At 47.6% G+C, this 22,558-nt stretch overlaps 1 protein-coding gene across 19 annotated transcripts in view; it reads left to right on the top strand.

Annotated features, from left to right (window-relative positions):
- Nucleotides 1–22,558, top strand: part of LOC132382976 (protein starmaker-like) — a 110,063-nt gene that overhangs the window by 23,378 nt on the left and 64,127 nt on the right. For 13 of the 19 annotated variants that reach the window (XM_059953598.1, XM_059953610.1, XM_059953609.1 and 10 more), the window contains 18 exons: nt 1,563–1,619; nt 2,217–2,252; nt 2,820–2,855; nt 3,366–3,422; nt 5,339–5,383; nt 8,054–8,110; nt 9,072–9,107; nt 9,752–9,808; nt 10,340–10,375; nt 10,946–11,002; nt 12,754–12,789; nt 13,602–13,658; nt 15,048–15,104; nt 16,178–16,213; nt 16,720–16,776; nt 18,979–19,014; nt 20,838–20,873; nt 21,675–21,731. In XM_059953598.1, coding sequence (XP_059809581.1) covers nt 1,563–1,619; nt 2,217–2,252; nt 2,820–2,855; nt 3,366–3,422; nt 5,339–5,383; nt 8,054–8,110; nt 9,072–9,107; nt 9,752–9,808; nt 10,340–10,375; nt 10,946–11,002; nt 12,754–12,789; nt 13,602–13,658; nt 15,048–15,104; nt 16,178–16,213; nt 16,720–16,776; nt 18,979–19,014; nt 20,838–20,873; nt 21,675–21,731 — 846 coding nt within the window. The remainder of the gene's footprint in view (nt 1–1,562; nt 1,620–2,216; nt 2,253–2,819; nt 2,856–3,365; nt 3,423–5,338; nt 5,384–8,053; nt 8,111–9,071; nt 9,108–9,751; nt 9,809–10,339; nt 10,376–10,945; nt 11,003–12,753; nt 12,790–13,601; nt 13,659–15,047; nt 15,105–16,177; nt 16,214–16,719; nt 16,777–18,978; nt 19,015–20,837; nt 20,874–21,674; nt 21,732–22,558) is intronic. The other 6 variants (XM_059953606.1, XM_059953600.1, XM_059953599.1 and 3 more) reach the window with 6 other exon arrangements.

A 22,558-nucleotide genomic window follows, 5' to 3' on the forward strand; every position in this document is an offset into this window, starting at 1 on the left:
GTTGGATTGACACCACTGAAGTGTTGGAATAGGGAAGTTTCTCTGCGAATGGGAAGATCATCAAGGGGAATTATTTCTGGAGTTTAACTGTTCCTGCACCAGATGTTGGGCTCAGTGATGGTTGGTGCTACCTCAGTAGGTCAAAGCGTCTGTCACTGTGCCACGTGTCTCGTTGACTCTACAACAGAGCTGGTCTCTCTGTCACAGAGAACGCATGGGAACCCAGACGGGTACCACAGTGCTCCATCCGGGAAGATGGTGCCAGCGAGCAATACGACCAAGGGCGACATCCTCCAGACGGTTCACAAAACTATTTCTTTCACCTCCTTCCCTACCTTTTCTTTCAAATGCTACTTTCGGAGCCTGTGATCTACATCTTGGTGGTGTGCTTTTGGATTTAGTGATCTGGCGCTTTGCTGTCTCCAAGGGGGCTCGGTGAGGTTTCCAGCGAAATGCATAGCCCGGAGGTGCTGTGCAAGCCCACGATCGACTCCATTTCCCGCTGGTCTCGCCAATTAAAGTGTCCAGGAAGGCTGAGGTCATCGAGGACGAGATCCGAAGGCGAGTGGGTGTTCCAGCGCCATCTACCCGTGGGTGTCTGGTCTCTGTCTCTCTGTCTCTCTGACTCCCACTTGCTCACTGCTGCCGAAGGAAGTTGTCTGTGTGCGTTGCTCTCTCCCCCCTCCCCACCTCTCAACCACTGCTCCCAGAGGAAGGTCGTTATGTTCCAATGATCTCCCTCCCTCTCACTTGATGCTACCGGAGGGTAGTACGGAGTTCTGGGTCCTGGGGCAAGGTTGAATCAACGTGGTTGGTGGGTTGGACTCTGTAGTTCATGTTATGATGTGTTTCTGGTTTCTGGTCATTCCTTTTTTGGTGCTATTTTGTGCAATTTTGATCGGGGTGGACTGACTCTATGGCCTGAAGTTAATGAATGACACAGCACTAGATTGAACTGAGCATGCCTGGACTGTTTTGATGGTTTGTGGTTCAAAGTTCAATTCCGACGTGCTCTGTAAGCAGTTTGTATGTCCCTCCTGTGAGTGAGTGAGTGAGCCCAGGGGTTTCCTCCCACAGTCCAAAGACCTACTGGTTGGTAGGCTAATTGGTCATTGTAAATTGTCCTGAGATTCGGCTGGGATTAATTGGAGGTATTGCTGGGAGGTGTGGCTTATTGGGCTGGAGGAGCATGTTCTGTACAATACCTCTAAATCAGGGATTCTCAACCTTTGGTATGAAACCTTGCCATCGACTTGGGGAGGGGGGGTGTCCATGGATCTCAGGGTGAGAACCCCTGCTCTTATATAAAAAAAAGAGATAATTAACTAGATGTAAGAAGAAAGATCTGCATTCACCCCTGAGATACCGGGGTTTGAGCCACAGTATCCTGGGGAGATGGAGGACCCCAGTCCCACCCTCAGCAGAGTTTTTGGGTGATGGGAACGCAGCTCACTTGTGGGATACCCAAGGCAAGTGTGCGAGTGGTGACAGTGCACTTTGACACCCTGAATCTTCCACGTTCTTTTCTCCACTCTCTAACCGGAACTTTCCTTCGGTTTCAGACTCCAAAGAGAGCAGCGAAGCGAAAATTAAGGAGCTGAGATCTGGAGGAGATGACGGTTTGTGATTCTCTCTGTATGGGCATCAATGTTGCGCTCATAACCGGGGGTGGGGGAGGGGGGAGCCTGCGCCTGTCATCGTTGGTGTAAATAATGAACCCACAGGCTCCGGAGAAAGAAAAGGCCTAAACAGGATAGGGGAAAGGGCAGAGGGATCTGGGAGACTTGTTCTCAATATTGCAGAAAGTCGCAATATTGGATAATATAGGAAAAATTGGAAACGAAACACAAGGTCATTTCAGAGACCAGAGCATCAGTGTAATGTTGCCAGTGACCCAAAAAAAAGGGATTAAAGGAGTGGTTTCCTCAAGCAGAGAATGGAAAGAATATGAAACTGCCACCCCAAGGGGTGGGGAGCTGGTAAACACCCGTGTGAAATAAATGGGGGAGTGGAGGTTCAGTGGACACTGGTGTGGAGTGTAACCTCTGGTTCAGTCCTGCTGGGTCACTTGGCCAGGTACTATGCTGTAAATTCAACGTTTTTGTGTAAATAATCTACCTGAACTGGTGCTGGGTGTGTCGGTGCTCACGGGACTGTGATCTCGGAAAACCGTTTGGTTACCTGACCATGTTGAACTTCTCTTCCTTGTGGTTCAGACTCTGCCGAGAACGAGAGTGGGCCGGACACTCAAGGTAGTTCTGATCTGTGAACAGTACGTCATTGGGATAGAGCGAAATGTCATTAAAGCGGGAGGGAGAGCTTTAGAACCCATCTGTTGTGATGGAAAATAACTGGTTCTTTGAGTCTGAACAGTAGATGCCTGGACACACACAGTTTTAATGATAAGGAATTTATTTACAAGGGGAAGTAAATACAAGGGGAAGCACCACAACAGCTATCCCCCTTGACCTTGGATAGCCACGGCTCCCTTACCAGGACAAATGATAGACCTTCCCGAACATAAATCAATGCACCTACCTCCAATGTAATGGTCTGTAAGAGAGGCCAATCCAGGGACAAGTCTCACCTTTTATGGCATGGGGCTGGGCGAGATAATCCAATTAAGGTGACCAATAATCTAGATGTGCATTGATTAGTTGGGAGGGACCAAATGTTGATTGGCATGTGGTGTGTCCTCCGACCAGCCGGGTGGCAGTGCATCTGTCACGTGGCCGGTATCCCTGGATACACTGTCTGATGATGGGACACAGAGAATGTCCTGTGACTGGTGAACTGAAATTCTTTTCCTGCTTTTCCAGATTCGGGAGAAAAAGGGAGTCAATCCGCAGCTCGAGGTATGGACATAATGTCTCCCTATCATATTCACTGGTGAATAACCCATTGCCGTTTGCACTAAGGTCACTGAGAATCTGCTGGGATCCATTGGCCTTGCCTGGAAACCCAATGCTATGACCCTTTGCTGGGTCAGTGCTGGGCTCCCTGGTCCTGTACCCAAGGAGCTGGCAGGGTGAAGTTGTGGGGAGACACTGGAGCTGTGTGCTGCTCTGAAAGTTAGAGATAGGCACCGGGCTGCACCCACGGGTACCTGCTTCACACCCAGGAGCAATGCGCAAATTCATCCCAAGAGACACTGTTACTAGGGGAACAGACCTTCCTTGAACCAACAGCATAAGCGGCCATCGGGTAATGGGAAAGCAGCTCGTGGGGTGGGAGGGGGGAGGTACCCAGATCAGTGGGGAGTGCAAACTGTAAGTGTGATGAACAGTAACAAGGACACACTTTGACACTGTGAACCTTTCATGCCTATTTACTATTTTCTAATCAGAAACTGGTTTCCGTTTCAGACTCCAAAGAGAGCGGAGAGCAGAAGGTCAGAGTGACTGGATCCAGGGAAGATGATGGTACGTGGATTTCCCTCTGTGTGGGGATTATTGGCTGTGGTCATCTACGGGTACTGGGGCCTTTGTCATTTGAAGCGCCTCGAGGTCAGAGTGAGGGATGAGGAAAATGAGGAGGACACAGTTTCCTGAGCAAAGCTTAAATGTGACTGGGAGGGTAATGGGGGATTGAGGAGTAACATCCACAATTTGTTCACAGCAGCGCGAGAGGCTAACAAGGAGAACGTTAGAAAAATAACAAAGAAGATGATTTATTTTTTATTTATTCATTGAGATACAGCGCAGAATAGGCCCTTCCGGCCCTTCAGGCTGTGCTGCCCAGCAACCCCTGACTTAACCCTGGCCCAATCACAGGACAGTTTACAATGACCAGCTAACCATAAGACATGGGAGCAGAATTGGGCCATTCAGCCCATCGAGTCTGCTCTGCCATTCCATCATGGCTGATCCAGGATCCGGCTCAACCCCGTACACCTGCCTACTCGCCATCTCCTTCGATGCCCTGACCTATCAAGTAACTATCAACTTCTGCCTAAAATATATTTTTTTTTAATCCACTTACGGGACGTGGGCATTGCCAGCTAAGCCAGCATTTATTGCCCATCCCTAGTTGCCCTTGAGAAGGAAGTGACAAGCTGCCTTCTTGAATCAGGGCAGTCCCTGAGGTGTAGGTACACCCACTGTGCTGTTAGATGTACCCACTGACTTAACCTCCACTGCAGTCCGCAGCAGAGCATTCTACAGATTTACTACTCCCTGGCTAAAAAAAAAAATTCCTCCTTACCTCTGTTCTAAAGGGTCACCCCTCAGTTTTGAGGCTGTGCCCTCTGGTTCTAGATGCCCCCCCCCACAGGAAACATCCTCTCCACATCAACCCTATCGAGTCCTTTCAACATTTGTTAGGTTTCAATGAGATCCTCACGTATTCTTCTCAATTCCAGTGAGCACAGGCCCAAAGCTGCCAAACGCTCCTCATATGTTAACCCCTTCTTTCCCAGAATCTTCCTCTTGAACCTCTTCTGGACTCCATCCAATGACAACACATCCTTTCTGAGATGAGGAGCCCAAAACTGTCGACAATACTCCAAGTGCAGCCTGACTAGTGTCTTATAAAGGTTCTGCATTATCTCTTCACTTTTATATTCTATTCCCCTTGAAATAACTACCAACATTGCCTTCTTTACCACTGACTCAACCTGTAAATTAACTTTCTGGGAGACTTGCATGAGGACTCCTAAGTCCCTCTGTACCTCTGATGTTTGAACCTTCTCCCCATTTAGATAATATTCCGCACTATTGTTCCTTTTACCAAAATACACTAACATCTTTGGACTGTGGGAGGAAACTGGAGCACCTGGAGGAAATCTGTGCGTTCCACAAGAGGATGTACAAGCTCCTTATAGATGACATTGGAATTGAACGCCGAATGGCCACACTGTAATAGCATCACACTAGTGCTGCCGCGAGGAATTAAAGAACTTAATTAGAGAATGAAAGAAGTAAAGAGAGAAATTGCTGGAAACACTCAGTAGGTCAGACAGCATCTGGGGAGGGGGAAACCAAGCAAAGGAAGACCCTGTATATGAACTGATCACAATGTGTTCAGAATGACTGGACCATTAATCACAGACGACTCTCAGGGCAGAGTGGGACAGTCCGTTCTGGGTCTGGTCCAACTTCTGCCCTGAGCTCTGGGACTGTTTGGTGCCGGGGTGGTGGAGCGGGATCTGAGAAGCGTTCTCAAATCTGCAGGCGCCCGGGAAAGCTAGGAGCGGGGTGTGTTCAGAGAGCCCCTCCCGCACATTGCCACCCTCCCCTGGTTTTAACGAGAATTTGAGGGGGCTGGAGCAGTTCTAGCATGCGGAGATTTCCCAGACATCCCTCAGTGACCAAAGGTTGTTCTGTTGTCTCTGATGCAGATTCGGGTGAGAGCAGAGAGAGGAACAGCAACAACAACAACTCCAGTGAGTGGACAATTCGAGGCTTTACTGAACCCGTGTGTGTGGCGACCAGACAGTCTGTCCGCTGGGCCTCTGTCCCAGACCCTCTCACAACCAGCACGCACCCTGAGTAGAACGGGAGCTCAGGGATAAAATTAAACCGACCCAAACTCACCTCGCCAAGTTAAATTCATCCCCATCCGGGCAAAGAAAACATGAAAATAACCACTGTTGTAGGCCACTCATCCCTCAAGCCTGCCCCATCAATGAAAAGCGTCACGGCCCGTCTCCTCCAAGCCAAGGAGTCATACAGCCAGAAGACCAGGTTGGCATGGACTAGATGGGCCAAATGGCCTGTTTCTGAGCTGGAGTACTCCATGAATGGTGAACTAGTGGCCTTTGTTGACAAGAGTATTGGAATGGAAAAGATTGTGTTTTTACTGGGATGCAACCTCTTGTGGACTACTCTGATGTCTACATAAGGTATGGTCTGTTGGAGCTGGTTCAATAGACTGATTTCCTGAGATGTGGAGATTGTTGTGTGAAGATGGGTTTATACTCACAATAGATAATACAGGGGGTCCCATTGAAATATATAATTCCAATGGCGCCCAACAAGACAGATGTTGTGACTACAAGACCAGAAAATACTGGAGCAGAAATTGGACCATCAGCCCATTGAGTCTGCTCCACCATTCAGTCATGGCATTTTTTTTTAATTGACCTCCTTCTCCTGCCTTTTCCCCATTACGTTTAACCCGCTTACCTCAAGAACTTATCAAAGCCGCACACACAAAGTGCTGGAGGAACCCGGAAGGTCAGGCAGGATCCATGGAAATGAATACAGTCGGCAATTCGGGCTGAGACCCTTCACCAGGACTGTGAAGGAAGGGAGAAGATGCCAGAATACAAAGATGGTGGGGAGGGGAAGGAGGCTGGCTGGACGTTGATAGGTGAAGCCAGGTGGGTGGGAGGGGTCTGGAGATGAAGGAATCTGATAGGAGAGTGGACTATAGGAGGAAGGGACGGGGTGGGGGGGAGAATGTGATAGCAGACGAGAAGAGGTAAAAGGCCAGAGAGGGAAATAGAAGAAGAGTGGAGGGGGAGGGAAAATAACCTTTTCCCAGAAGTAGAAATTAATCTTCATTAAAACCTATCAATCTCTGCCTTAAATACATCTGCTGATTTGGCTCCTACAGCTCTCTCTGGCAATAAGTTTCACACCACACTCTAGCTGAAGCAATTCCTCCTCATCCCAGTTTTAAAGGGGCATCACTTTATTCTGAGGCTGTGCCCTCGGATCCTTGATGCTCCTCCACATCCACTCTATCCAGGCCTTTCGGTATCTGCTAGGTTTTAGTAGGAATCCCCCTCCTTCTGCTGAATTCCATCGAGGGAAGGCCCAGAGATATCAGACATTCATTGCCAAGATCACTCTTGGGAAACCCCGCTGGACCCTCTCCAGGACCGGCACGTCTCCCCTTAAACCATCTCCAGGACTGGCACGTCTCCCCTTCGACCCCGTCCAGGACTGGCACGTCTCCCCTTCGACCCCGTCCAGGACTGGCACGTCTCCCCTTCGACCCCGTCCAGGACTGGCACGTCTCCCCTTCGACCCCGTCCAGGACTGGCACGTCTCCCCTTCGACCCCGTCCAGGACCGGCACGTCTCTCCTTCGATCCCGTCCAGGACCGGCACATCTCTCCTTCGATCCCGTCCAGGACCGGCACGTCTCTCCTTCGACCTTCTCCAGGACCGGCAGATCTTTTATTGGTGGCGGGGGGGGGGGGGAATCGCTATGGTAACATAGCAATTAGCGCAATGCTATTTCAGCTCAAGACATCGGGGTTTGAAGCTCAATTCAGATGCCCTCTGTAGGGAGTTTGTACGTTCACCCCGTGACCTTGTGGGTTTCCTGTTGGTTTCTCCAATTTCATCCCACGGTCCAAAGATGTACAGGTTAGTAGGTTAATTGGTAAATTGTCCTGTGATTAGGTTAGGGTTAAAAAGGTTGCTGGGCCTGTTCCGCACTCTGTCTCTAAATAAATAACCAAGTAAATAGTTACAGGTCCTAAAATTACTCACAACATTCCAAATGCAGTCTGATAAACATTAAATAAAACCACAGCAGGATTTCCTTGTTTTTTTAATGTTCCAGTCCTCTTGATATGACTGCTAACATTGTACTTGCCATTTAACTGCCGAGTCAACTGGCAAGCTAAGGGAATCCCGAACTTGGACTCACGGTAGCTTTGCACCTCTGATTTCTGAATTCTCTCCCCATTTAGAAAGGAGTCTACACCTTTACTCTTCCTACCAAAGCATGCACCTCACGTGAAATCTCCCCCTGGCGTTTTTGGCAGGGCAGAGGGTGTAAGCACTAGGGGTATTAGCTCAAGATAAGGTGTCACCCCTTTATTCAGTGTATAATTTAATCTGAGGGCGTTACTAAATATTTTCAAGGCTGAGGTAGATCAAGATGATTGAAGGAAAGTGGTTCTGAGCCAGACGGTCTCATTGAATGGAAGAGATAACATGGCTGACACCAGCTTCTGTACTTTACCTTCTAACTTGGGCTTCTGGGCAGCAGATACTGAGGGTGTGTGAGCACGCAGCCATGTGAGAGGCAGACAACCACTGTGAACCCTTCATGCTGAACTTTGCTTCACAATTGGAATCCGGTTTGTATTTCAGATTCCGATGAAAGCATCGAAAGGAAGGTTGAAGTGCTAGCGCCCAGAGGAGACGACGGTACGTGGGGAGTTAACTCTGTGTGGGGGATTATTGACTGCGCTGACGTACGGGGGGGGGGGGGGGGAGTTGTCTGCTTGAGAGCTTGCCTGCCCGCCAGCTAATCTGTGAGGAATCCAGAAACGGGCAGATGAATGGAGGGAAAACGGGATACAGAGCAGTCAGATTTATTTCGGATCAGGGGAATGGTGAAGGGAACTGTGATAAACAAAATTCAGAAGGTGGACTCCAAGGAACAAATAAATTGGATTCAGATCAGGGTGAGGAAGAATATTGTATTGGGAAGGATAAGGGTACCACATGCTCCTGGGATTGGTGAAAAAGCGGGAGGGGAGGAATAGGGGGTTACAGAAGGAGAGATTTTGAATCATTCATCAACGTGCCAAAGTTCCTATTGCAAAGATGTTGTTCGGACCAGATAGTGTGAGTTTTCGGAGAGGTTTGACAGGCTAGTTTTCATTCCTTGGGATGTAGGGAATGAAGGGAGACTTACAGAAAGTACAAGTGGCATTGATAAGGTGGAGGGTGACGGCCTTTTCCCCATGATAGGGGAGTCCAAAGGAACAACAAGCTGTGAAAATACAGATCGACAAAAAAACAAACAAAATAGTAAGCAATAAATATGGAGATTATGAGACGAAGAGACCTTGAGAGTGCGTCTAGAGGTTGTGGGAAAAGTTCAGTGTTGAGGTGAGTGAAGTTATCCCCTCTGGTTCAAGAACCTGATGGATCAGGGGTGCTAACTACTCCTGATCTGGGTGGTGTGAGTCCTGAGGCTCTTGTACCTTCTTCCTGGTGCCAGCAGTGAGAAGACAGCATGACTCCTGATCCGTGAACAATACGTCACTGGGAGAGAATGAGATGTTATTAAAATGGGGCAGTATTAAACTATTCCAATAGCCAGACACAGAAAACATCCTGTGAATTGTGAACTTTAGAATTCTTGCTCTTTCTGTTCCAGATTCTGCAGAAAAGGAGAGCCACTCTGCAGCTCGAGGTATTGATATTTATGATGCCAATACATCCTCTGGTGAATAATCCATTCAGAATTGCAACGAATCTGTTAGGATCCACTGACCCAAAGACGTGAGCGGCAAAACTTTTCTCACACACAAGACCAATGCACAAGCTCAACCATGAGACCATAAGACCATAAGATATAGGAGCCATTCAGCCCATCGAGCCTACTCCACTACTTCATCATTGCAGATTTATTACCCTTCTTAATCATATCCTCCTGCCGTCTTCCCCTAACCTGTAACGCCATGACTGATCAAGACAGTATCAAGCTCCACTTTAAACATACCCAATAACTTGGTCTGTACAGCCGTCTGCAGCAACAAATTCCACAGATTCACCACCCCCTGGCTAAAGAAATTCCTCCTCATCTCTGTTCTAAAGGAACGTCCTTCTATTCTGAGGCTGTGCCCTCTGGTCCCAGACTCCCCTAATATAAGAAGCATCCTCTTGACAACGCTGAGCTCGAGCCGCATTTCCCAGGCCCTGATCCAATGCCAAGTATAGCCTTTGGGTAATGGAAGAACAGCTTGTGGGAGGGGGGGGGGCTTACCCAGATCAGTAGGGAGTGCAGTATGTGGATGTGAACAAACCGTAACACTGCAAACCTGGTTTCCATTTCAGACTCCAAAGAGAGCGGCGAGAGGAGAATCAAAGTGATAGGATCCAGAGAAGACGATGGTTTGTGGATTTCTCTATGTGGGGATTATTGGCTGTGGTAATCTGGGGATTTAATCCTATAAATCACCTCAGGAGTAAACAGCAAATAACTTTGGGACGAGCAGAGTGAGGACGAGGAGAAGGAAGAGAAAACAGATTTCTGAGGAAAGCCTAAATGGGCAAAGGGGTTTGAGGAATAATGTTCACAATTCACTCACAACAGAGAAAACCAAGAAGAGAAATTGGGAAAAAAAATGAAGAGAATTATTTCCAGAATAAAGAAATGAAGGACTTGAAAGGTTTGAAATAAAAATAGAAAATGCTACAAAGACTCAGGAGGTCGGGCAGCATCTGTGGAGAGAGAAACAGAGCAGAGTGAGAGCCCTGATTCTGTGTTCAGAATAGGTCACCAGCTGAGAGTGAAATCCCACTAAAGTGGGAGGAAGAGATTTGGGAATATGGCAATAACAGGGCAAAGAAATTCCTGTAAGTGTTGAACTGAAATTCTTTTGGAAAAAGGACTTGGTGCTAATTCTTTTCCTCCTTTTCCAGATTTTGCGGGAAAAGGAAGTCACTCTGCAGCTCGAGGTATGGATATTAATGGTTTCAAAGTCCCTCTGTAACATTCTCTGGTGGAATCCATTGACGATTGTACTAATGACTCTGGGAATCTGTTGGGTCCAGTTGCCTTGGGTGGAGTCCCAATGCTCTGAACCCAGAGTGAGTGAGTGTGAGTGTGTGTGGGTGTGAGTGTGTGTGGGTGTGTGTGTGTGAGTGTCTCTCTCCCCTCCCAAGGACGCGATAATTCCAGTGAACAAAGTAAGTTTAAATACGACTTAGTGAGTTTATGTTCACAGGTTCATGGACCATTCAGAAATCCGTTGGTGGACATTAGAAGCTGTTCCTATAATTTTGAGTGTGTGTCTTCAGGCTCAAGTATCTCCTCCCTGATGGTAGCAATGAGAGGGAAGCAGCTCTGGGTGGTGGGGATCCTTGATGATGGATGCTGCCCCTTTTCAGGTATCACCTCATGAGGAGGTCCCGAGATCGGAGGGGGTACGGTGTGTGAGTGTGGACAAGCAACGATGCGAGACCGGTTCACACTTTGAAAACACACTGGCTTTCCATTTTATATTCTGAATCCGGTTTTCATTTCAGATTCCAAGGAGAGCGGTGAAAGGAAGATCAGATTGATCGGATCCAGGGAAGACCATGGTTTGTGGATCTTTCTGTGTGTGTGGGGGGGGGGGGGGGGGTTACGGACTGTGGTGAGATACGGGGGCTGGGGCTGTGGGTGTTTTAACTTTGAGAAATTCTCATCAGGCTGTGGTTGTAAGCAGCGGATGAAATGTATCGCATGCAGGGAGAGGCGACATAATCCAGAGAGGGGAACAGAATCAGGTTTATTATCACCAGCATGTGACGTGAAATTTGTTAATTTAGCAGTAGCAGTCCAATGCAATATATAATCTAGGATAGTGAGAAAAAATAATAAAAATAAACAAACTAATCAATTACATATGTTGAATAGATTTTTTTTAAATGTGCAGAAACAGAAATACTGTGTATATATATTTTTTTTAAAAGCTTCTTGCAAGATAAAATGGGTGAATCGGGGGAAAATGTTCCACAATTCTTTCGACCAGAAGTGTGGGTGAATTAGCAGGGAAATGAACACACCACCATGTTACAACCCTGAGACTCATTTTTTTGTGGGCATTTACAGTAAAACCAGAGAAATACAATAGAATCAATGGAAAAACTACACACCGACAAAGACGGACAAACAACTACTGTGCAAAGTATAGTAAATAAATAATATTGAGAACTTTATAGAGTCCTTGAAAGTGAGTCCATAGGTTGAGGAATCAGTTCAGAGTTGAGATGAGTGAAGTTATCCACAATGGCTCAGGAGCCTGACAGTCGAAGGGTATTAACTGTTTTGTGGGACCTGAGTCTCCTGTGACTCCTTCCCGGTGGAAAGAGTCGGGATCCATATTCAGTGTTGGTTCTGTTTTATTACTGGCTCATGTAGCAAGCTATGGTGAAGAGTGTTCCCACCGATCAGATCCCTACACAGTGCACTGAGGTCAAACCATCACCGAGTACAGAATGAGGTATAAAAGCTGCTGAAAAGGTGCAGGGCAGGCTAACGGTAAAGTGCAAGATCATGAAGTCATGAAGGTGCAGGGAGCAGAGGGGACTGAGGGCACAACCTCGTGGAGCACCAGCATTTAAAATAATCATAGCGGGGTGTTCTGCCTGTCCTTACTGGTTATGATGGATTCAAGGAGAAGATGGATAAACATACAAGCTAGAGAGGAACAGAAGGCTTTGGAATCTTTGGAGCCGACAAATAGACCGTCCGGCCCACAGAATCCATGCTGACTCCAACGAATCCCACTTCCCCACTCATCCCCCATTGTCCTTTCCTGTTCCTGCTGAAGACCCTGATTATTTCTGATCCCATCCCCCTCATGACAATACGCTTGGTTAAAAAATACCTTCCAGACGTGTCCTCTGCATCTTTTGCCCAGACTTTTAAATCATTGACCCCCCCCCCCCAAGCCCTTGAGCTAATTAGGGACGGGATCAGTTCCCCTCGGTGTGACATACCTAACCCAATCAGGATCTCAGAGACTTCTGCCATATTGTCTCTCGGTCTGTTTTACTTTACAGTCTAACTTTATTGCTGAGCACCCTCATTTCAGGACCCATTCAAGTAAACCTTTCATCCACTCCCCGTGGGACCTCCACCTTCTTCCTAAGGTTAGATCGTCGGCCCTGATCTAGCTGTGGCCTAGCAAGTGTTTTCACAGCTTCAGCATAAATTCATCTCTTCTGTACCCTAAGGCTCTATTCATGAATTTCCTGTGTTACATGCCGACACCCTGTGTTATTCTGATAACCAGACAGAGAAAATATCCATTTATTTGTGAACTGAAATTCTGTTTCTTTTATTCCAGATTCTACAGAGAAAGAGAGTCACTCTGCAGCTCAAGGTATCGATATTTATGATTTCAATGTCCCCTTATAGCATTCACTGGTGAATTATCCATTAATGATTGTACTAATGGTTCTGGGAATCAAAATCAGACTTGGGTTTATTATCACTGGTGTATGTTGTGAAATTTGTTGTTTTGCATCAGCAGTATAGTGAATACGTATTTTTTTTTTAAATCTGTTGGGGTCCATCGGCCTTGACCGGGAAGCCAAAGCTGTGAGACCGCAGTCAGCGCTGAGCTCCCTGAGGAGACGGGAGGGCAAAGTGCATGGAAGACGGGAAGTGTGTGGGTTCGGGCTCCACTGGGCTCAGACAGGTGGAATTGGCAAGGATAATAAAACCAGAATTAAGTTCATTATCACTGATGTATGACGTAAAATTTGTTGTTGTGTGGCAGCAGTACAGTGCAATGCATAAAGTATACTATCAAATACAATAAGAAATATACAGCATATATATAAATTAATTCAGGAGTATGAAAAGAGCAAAAGTACTGAGGTAGTCTTCATGGGTTCATGATGCGTTCAGAAACCTGATTGTGGGTGGGAAGAAGCTGTTCCTAAGACATTGAGGTGGGTCTTCAGGCTCCTGTATCTCCTCCCTGATGGTAGCAATGAGAGGGGAGCAGCTCTGGGTGGTGGGTATCCTTACAATGAATGCTGCCCTTCTGAGGTATCACCTCATGAGGAGGTCCCAAGATCGGAGGGGGTACGGTGTGTGAGTGTGGACAAGCAACGATGCGAGACCGGTTCACACTTTGAAAACACACTGGCTTTCCATTTTATATTCTGAATCCGGTTTTCATTTCAGATTCCAAGGAGAGCGGTGAAAGGAAGATCAGATTGATCGGATCCAGGGAAGACCATGGTTTGTGGATCTTTCTGTGTGTGTGTGGGGGGCGGTTACGGACTGTGGTGAGATACGGGGGCTGGGGCTGTGGGTGTTTTAACTTTGAGAAATTCTCATCAGGCTGTGGTTGTAAGCAGCGGATGAAATGTATCGCGTGCAGGGAGAGGTGGTGTAATCCAGGGAGGAGAATAGTCACAAACTCCTTCCAAAATAAAGTGGATGAATCTGGGGAAGGAGTTCGCAATCCTCCCTCAGACATTCCAAGGATACGCTGGGACACAGACAGGGAGAATACACACAATCTTTTCCTTAAGGGGGAGGAAACCAAACACTATGTTTAAGGTGAGGGGGAATATTTAAAAGGAAACTGAGAAGAAAGTGCTTCACGCAGAGAATGCTGCACATTTGGAACGAGCTGTCATTGTAAGTAACTGAGGCAGGCACAGCACCGACATTCATTCGGTCAGTCAGTTAGCTTGTTCGTTAGTTAGTTAATGAGGCACAGCATGCAATAGGCCCTTTCCGGCCTTTCGAGCCACGCCACCCAGAAACCCCCAAATTAGCCCTAACCTAATCACGGGACAACGTACAATGACCATTTGCCCTACTGACCAGTAGGTCTTTGGGCGGAAACCAGCTGCGGTCACAGTGAGAACAAACAAACTCCTCACAGACACGGGGCTGAACTGAGGCTCGGTCACTGACCACTACGCCACCATGACTTTTGGACAAGTATATGGATGTGGAAGTGTTTAGAGGAATATAGTCCTAGTGTAAGGAAGTGGGAGGAGCTTAGGTGGGCCACCCTTGGTCAGCCGGGCCCAGTTGGGCCAAAAGGCCTGCTTCCATACACTATGAGTTCAGGGCTGTGTGACACCAACATGGACCGGACTCTGCACCAGCAGAAACACCACAAACACCCCTGTGAGATAATGGGGTTCAAGCTTCCGTGTGTTGGGGAGAGACTGGACCCTTAACCCAACCTCATCTTTGGGTGGTGGGTGGGTGGTGGGAGAGCGGTTCATAGGGATGTACCTAGATCGGGGTGTGAGCATGAGCAAACTGCAAGGTATTACACAGACGCTCTTCGACCCTGTGAACCGTCCACTCTCTCTTTTCATTTATTTATTGAGATACGGCAGGGAACAGACCATTCTGGCCCTTTGAGCCATTCCCCCACACTCCCTGATTTAACCCTAGCCTAATCACAAGACCAGTTAACCTACTAACCGGCATGTCTTTAGACTGTGGGAGGAAACCGGAGCACCCGGAGGCAAACCACAGGGAGAATAGCCAAACTCTTTATAGACAGCAGGGGGGAGTTGAACTCAGGTCACTGGTGCTATAAGGTGTCGTGCTAACCCCTACGCAGTTGTGCCACTAATCAGAAACTGTTTCCCATTTCAGACTCCAAAGAGAGCGGTGAACAGAAATTCAAAGTGGTCGGATCCCAAGAAGACGATGGTTTGTGGATCTCTGTGTTGGGCGGGGTGGTAGGGTAGGTTTGTAGACTATCGGAGATACCGGAACAGGAAACGTGGGGATGAACTGACCGGTTAGCTTTATGATGTCGACTCCACGTGGAGTCAGGGGTCCAGCAGCAACGTGGAGGGCCGGGTGGATGCAAACGAGAAACAGTTCTTCCTGGGAGATCAGACTGGGAGAAGACAACACAGGGGGAAATAGGTCAAAGTTTTCATTTTAAATCAGGGTTGTAAACGGGAAATGGGAAATTCTGCATAGGGTAGGGGTTGATGATCATGTTGCTGCTTGTGTGAGTATTTTTTCACATGAGGGGTTGATGATTGTTCTGTCATTTGCAAGATTTGGTTTTTTTTTGTGCGGTTAAGGTGGTTTGATGGTTTCTTTGAACGACCTCCATGGATTTCTTTGTTTCGTGGCTCTCTGGAGAAGACGAATCTCAGAGTTGTGTACTGCATGCATACTTTGATGATAAATGAACCTGTGAACCTTTTGACGAGGAGTTGGGGAGATGAAGGAGGCCACAGGCTCCTGGGAACATCAAAGTCCAGATTTGGAGAATGTTAAATCGCTGACAGTTCCCACAGAAAACCCGTTTTGTGTCCCAGACTCCGCGTAACTTCACCACATTTGTTCCCTGAGCCTTTGTTCCCGAATCCCGGATTTCTGTTCCCATTACGGTCTGACACTGTGACGTCTCAGTGCATCCGAGACGGTTTCTGTGAGCGTGAATACTAGCCCGCAATATGATGTTTGTTACAGTATTGTGAATCTTATGGCTGTGTGAAGTGCTTTCACCTGCCCGGAGGGAGTGAAAATGTCCACGTCTAGACAAGGTGCTCAGGAAAATAAAGCTCTATTCTTTGTGTTTCAAACTCTGCTGAGAACGAGAGCGGGCCGGACACTAAAGGTAGTTCTCTCAATTCATCAACAGTATGCGACTGGGATAGAGTGAAATGTCATTAAAGCTGGAGTTAGATTTAAACAATTCTGACAGTCAGACACAGAAAGCAACAGTTTAATTATGAACTTGAATTCCTTTCCTTCTCTTCCAGATTCTGCTGAAAAAGGGAGCAACTCCGCAGCTCGAGGTATTGACATTTCTGGTTTTAATGTCTCCCTATTCACTGGTGGATAATCTGTTGTTGATTGTACTCGTGACTCTGGGAATCTGCTGGGATCCATTGGCCTTGCTTGGAAACCGAACTCCATCAGCACGGAGTCGGTGCTGGGCTCCCTGTTCCTGCATCTGAGGAGCCGGGAGGGCGGAGTGGGTGGGAGAAGGAACCCTCATCCCTGGACGCCAGTTCCTCGGGACAGGGGGCATGTGTGCGGCTTAGCTGGGTTGTATGTGACGTATGTTGAGTGGACACCAACCTGGACCCAGAGGCACCTGTCTCCCCACCAGGAGAAAGACCCTTGCTCATTCCGGTGACATGATTCGTGTCCTGGGGAAAGTCAGATCTTCAGCTTGGGCTTTGGGCGAAGGGAGGTCCCCAGATCCGTGCGAGTGTAAATAGACAGCAACGTATTACATACAACGTGGACACATCCACACTTTTACAACGCTGTGACACAAAGCTGGTTTGCATTTCAGATTCCAAAGAGAGCAGTGAGGGAAAAGTCAAAGTGACTGGATCCCGGGAAGATGATGGTTTGTAGACCTCTCTGTGTGGGGATTACTAAATTCACTCAGACACGGGATCTGGGAAACCGAGGATGAATAGTCTTTGACTTTATCCCCGAAGTCTCTACGCATTCTCCCCAGTGTGCCTTTCTCATTCCAAGTTGAAGGCCATAGTTGACTCTGCTTTCCCTCCCCTCCAGGCAGTGAATTCCTGATTGTTGTTAAAAATAAACTTTCTGCACATCCCCTCTCTATCTTTTGCCCAGACTTTTAAACCACTAACCCTTGGACTCTGAACCAACTGCAAACGGGAACAGTGAGGTGCCAGCTTAGCGATTAGCGCCATTGTTTTACACCTCTGACAACCGATCTGGGTTCGATTCCTGCCGCTGTCTGTTGGGAGTTTGTACGATCTCCCCGTGACCACGTTGGCTTCCTCTGGGCGCTCCAGGTTCCACCCACATTTCAAAGACATACAGGTTAGGGTTAGGAAGTTGTGGGCACATTATTGTTGGCATCAGAAGCATGGCGACATTTCAGGCTGCCCTGAACATCCTCAACACAAATGATGCATTTCAGAATTTCAAGGTACATTTATTATCAAAATATGTATCCAACCCTGAGACTCGTCTCCCTCACAGTCAGCCACGAAACAAAGAAAACCACAGAACCCATTCGAAGAATAAAACATCAAACCCCCCCCCTTCACTACACGCAAAAATAAAACGGTAACGAGAAACAGGATTGAAAAACGCAGAATATAAGATAACAAACCACAAAGTCTTCAAAACAGTCCAGGAACATTCAGTTTCAGCTCAGTTCAGTTCGACCTAGCGCTGTGTTGTTTGTCAACTGTAGGCCGTAGAGCCTGTCCGCCCCGATCAAAATAGCAACAAGAACAGAATCAGAACCAGAACAGCATGTGTCGTGAAATTCGTTAATTTTGTGGCAGCAGTACAATGCAATACATGATAACATAGAGAAAACTGAACTATAGTAAATGTATGTATGTGTGTGTGTGTGTATATGTATGTATGTATATATATAAAATAGTTAAATTAAGTAAGTAGCGCAAAGAAGAAGAAGACAGTGGAGTTATCGGGGCACCGTCATGACGGTGTTTCCATAGCGAGCTATTCTTGTTTTTACAAGGCCGAGTTGCTAGCTCGATGCTCAACCCGACTTGGATTCGAACTCGGGAGCCTCCGCTCCGGAGTCCGGTGCTGATACTATTGCGCCACTGAGCGGGACAAATCAGAAATAAAAAAAGTAGTGAGTTAGTGTTAATGGGTTCATTGTCCATTCAGAAATCGAAAGGCAGAGGGGAAGAAGCTGTTCCTGAATCGTTGAGTGTGTGCCTTCAGGCTCCTGTACCTCCTCCCTGATGACAGAGGGGAAGAAGCTGTTCCTGAATCGTTGAGTGTGTGTCTTCAGGCTCCTGTACCCCCTCCCTGATGGCAGAGGGGAAGAAGCTGTTCCTGAATCGTTGAGTGTGTGTCTTCAGGCTCCTGTACCTCCTCCCTGATGACAGAGGGGAAGAAGCTGTTCCTGAATCGTTGAGTGTGTGTCTTCAGGCTCCTGTACCCCCTCCCTGATGGCAGAGGGGAAGAAGCTGTTCCTGAATCGCTGAGTGTGTGCCTTCAGGCTCCTGTACCTCCTCCCTGATGGCAGAGGGGAAGAAGCTGTTCCTGAATCTCTGAGTGTGTGCCTTCAGGCTCCTGTACCTCCTCCCTGATGGCAGAGGGGAAGAAGCTGTTCCTGAATCGCTGAGTGTGTGCCTTCAGGCTCCTGTACCTCCTTCCCAATGGTAGCAATAAGAAGGGGGCATGTCCTGGGTGATGGGTCCCTAACGATGGATACTGCCTTTCTGAGGCATCGCTCCTTGTAAATGCCTCGGATACTTCAGAGGCTCGTGTCCATGCTGGAACTGACCGAAGGGAGCCAACAGATCAGATGCACACCATGACATGATCTGCAGAGTCCAAAGATTTGTAATTTTTACATGCTGATATTGTGAGGGGAGACATTGTGAGGGGACGAGGGGGGGAGGAGGTTTCTGTGAGGCTACTGCACACTCCGAAAGGTCCCAGCATCGGTTTTAAACGCTAGCTCCCTCTGGGGATGTCAGCTACCCAGCTATTCAGTGCGCTGAGTCTCCGGGCTGAGAGAAACCGTTCGGGTAACTGACCAAGTGGTCGGAAAACTGAAATTATCTTCCTTATGTTTCAGACTCTGCTGAGAACAAGAGTGGACCGGATAATAAAGGTAGTTCTGTGCTTCACCAGGATACAATGAAATGCTCTCAGGGTGGGAGAGTGGGTCTTAAAACTATTCTGATAATGGGACAGAGAACATCCTGTGATTTTATCACATGGATCAGTGCTGGGACTCTTAAAGTTTGCACTGTACGTCAGTAACTTGGGTTGGAAGGTACAGGGTACAATCGGTTAAGTTTCCAGATGACACAAAAGGATGAGGGATGAAAAGGAATGTCTTAGATGACAGTATGAGATAGATCAGCTGGAAAGTCGCGCAGAATTGTGGCAGGCGGGAATTACTTCTGACAAGCACAAAGGTATGCATTTTGGAAGGTTATAAAAGGATAATGCCTTCACGGTAGATTGTAGGGTTTTCAGGAATGCTGATGAATAAAGGTACTTTGGAGTACAGATTAGTAAGTTTCTGAAAGTGAATAGAGAATGTTCTAGGCCGGGAGCCTTTCGCTGCAGCGGTACCTGGGTCCCAGTGCAAGGTACATTACACTGTTTGGACAATTTAGACACTGGCTCAGATATACTGGAAAGACAGGGCTTGGAGACGAGAGCTGATTTTGCTCGCTGAGGCTATGAAGTCTGCGCCCGGCTGCTGCGTTCTGTGCCTGCTAATATAATGAGCCAATACTGAGCCTTTGGGCCTGCTCCAGGGTTCAGATTTAAGGACACTTTCTGGATCAGAATGTTGCTGTTCCCTCCCATTGTTTGCATGATTTGTTGTCTTTTTTTTCCCCTTTCTCTGCATATCAGATGTTGGTCTTTATTTGTTTTTAACTGGGTTATTTTGGGTTTCTTGCTTTGTGGCCGCCTGTAAGCAAACAAACCTCAAGGTTGAATAATTTGTGCATTGAATCTTTGTTTGGAGCGAGGTGGGGGTGGGTGGGGTGTTGCTCGGAGAGGCAGGGGCCTGAGGGAGGAGCATGGATTTCCACAGCCATTGCACAGAGTATAACAACACGATCATATTACGTTATAAAATATTGGTCAACGACACCCCGAGTGCTGTGGGCAGTTCTGTCTGCACACAATACACCGATTAGACCAGAGAGGGTGCAGTGGAGATTTGCCACCCTGGACTTCAGCAGGGAGGAGACTGGGTTTGTTTCACCTCAGAGGTTGAGTGGCAAGCAGATAGAGGCATAGAAAATTATAATGGGATAATTGGATAGGTAGATGCTTTTTCCCACATCCGTTGTCTAAAACAAGGAGGAATAGTATAAATTGAGGAGGTTTAGAGGGAATCTGGGAGGGGGGATTTTTCTTCAGTCGGAGCATGGTTGGAATATGGAACCCACCGCCTGAGGAGGTAGTGGAAGCAGGTACTACTCACTACATTCACCAATATTACACAAGCAAATGAACCGCCAAGGCCGAAGGTCTACAGACCAAGCATGGATAAACGGGTCTTGTATGGGCGTGGAGAAGATGCTTTCAATAATGGGAGAGTCTAGGATTGGAGGGCACAGCATCAGAATACAAGAAGGCAGAATTTCTTGAGAGAGTGGTGAATCTGTGGAATTCGTTGCCACGGACAACTGTGGAGGCCAGATCATTGGGTATATTTAAAGCTGAGGGTGATAGGTTCTTGATTAGTGAGGGCGTCCAAGGTGAGGGGGAGAAGGCAGGAAAATGGCATCTGGGAGGGATTGTAAATCAGACAGGATCAATTGGCGGAGGAGACCCAATAGGTCAAATAGCCTAATTCTGCTCATGTGGTCATTTGGTTAGCATTGGCACGATAGGCTGTGGAGCTTGACTCTGTACCATAGAATTCAATCACTCTAATTCAAATTCTTTTACCTTTTTTTTTTCCAGATTCTGGAGAAAGAGAGAGTCACTCTGCAGCTCGAGGTATGGATAGTTGTGATTTCAATCTCACCCTATCACTTTCTCTGGTGAATAATCCACTGATGAGTGTACTAATGATTCTGGGAGTCTGTTGGGATCCATTGGCTTTGGGTGGAAACCCAACACTGTGACCCGGAGTCAGTGCTGGGCTCCCTGCTCCTGAATCTGAGGGAGAAGGCCATCCTCATTCCAGGACACCAGGCCTGTCTGTTGGTTGGAGATGGGTGGACATCACTGGGGCGGAGGGGTGGGGGACACTGACCTGAACTCCTGTGTACCTAATTCATACCAAGGACCAAAGAACAAAGGCATCTCAGAGACACCAGGGCCCGAACTGCACTGCCCAGGGGAACATCCCCACCCTGTTCCAGTGCCAAGCCTGGCCATTGTCTTGTCCATACCGCACCAACCGCCGCCACTGGGCTATAAACGTGCAGGAGCAGTGTGTGGTTAAGTGCCTTGCTCAAGGACACACACACGCTGCCTCGGCTGAGGCTCGAACTAACAACCTTCAGATCGCCAGCCCAAAGCCTTAACCACTTGGCCACGCGCCACTGGGAAATAGGAAAGCTGCTGATGGGGAGGCACCCAGATCAGTAGGGAGTGCAGCGTGTGAGTGTGAACAAACACGCTTTGACATCATGAACCTTCCTTCACCCATTCAGGCAGGAGACCGGGGCTGAGAGGAAAATGGGTCAGCCATGATGAAATGGCAGAGCTGATGCAATGGGCCAAATGGCTAATTCTTCTCCTATATCTTATAGTCTTTGCCGTTTTATAATCGGAAACCGGTCTCCATTTCAGATTCTGAAGAGAGCGGTGAACAGAAAATCAAAGTGATTGGATCCAAAGAAGACGATGGTTTGTGGATCTCCGTGTGGGATTTATTGGCTGTGGTACTCTGCAGAAACTGGGGCCCTTATCATATGTATCACCTCAGGAGTTAGTGGCAAATAATTTGGAGACAGATCACGATGAGAAGATGTAGTGTCTTGAGAAGAAGGAAACAGCCACAGGCTCCTGAGGAAAATAATAATCTAAACGGTGTGAGAACGCAAAGGCGTTTAGGGAGCGAACTTCAAAATCTGTGTGAAGCAGCCGCAGGGAAAGGATGTTCTTTTTATTCTTTGCCCTCGTAATATTGTTACATCTCTCCGTGCCCTGTGGCGGATTGGGTGGCCACCTTCCCTGTTCCTTCAGCATCTCTTTGTTCTTTACGAGGTCGAGCTGCTGGCTCGAAGATCAACCCAGCACAGGTGGAAAACGAGCAGGGGGATAGCCGGATTCGAACCCAGGACCACTCGTCCCAAAGTCCAGTACAAATGTCACCACTCCACCGGCGGGTTATCATAATATTATACACTTATTAATATCCTTCCAAAATCATCTGTCTCAAATTAAACTTCTGAAGTCAATTGAAATTCTGACAACTGAAGTACTCCCACACACCCAACATCCTTAAAAATCTTTTCTATAACTTCCATGTGCAATCTTAACCCTCGAGTCCTGGCAACATTCTCGCAAATCCTCCTTGCACTCTTTATAGTCTAATAACGAGGTGACTGAAACTGTACACAATTCTCCACCTACTGTCTCACTTTCTACACGGAGGTTAGCGCAACGCCTTAAAGCACCAGTAATCAGCGAACGGGGTTCAATTCCTGCTGCTGTCTGTAAGGAGTTTGTAT

The sequence above is a fragment of the Hypanus sabinus genome, chromosome 29, assembly GCF_030144855.1.
Source record: "Hypanus sabinus isolate sHypSab1 chromosome 29, sHypSab1.hap1, whole genome shotgun sequence".
NCBI classification, from domain to species: domain Eukaryota; kingdom Metazoa; phylum Chordata; class Chondrichthyes; order Myliobatiformes; family Dasyatidae; genus Hypanus; species Hypanus sabinus.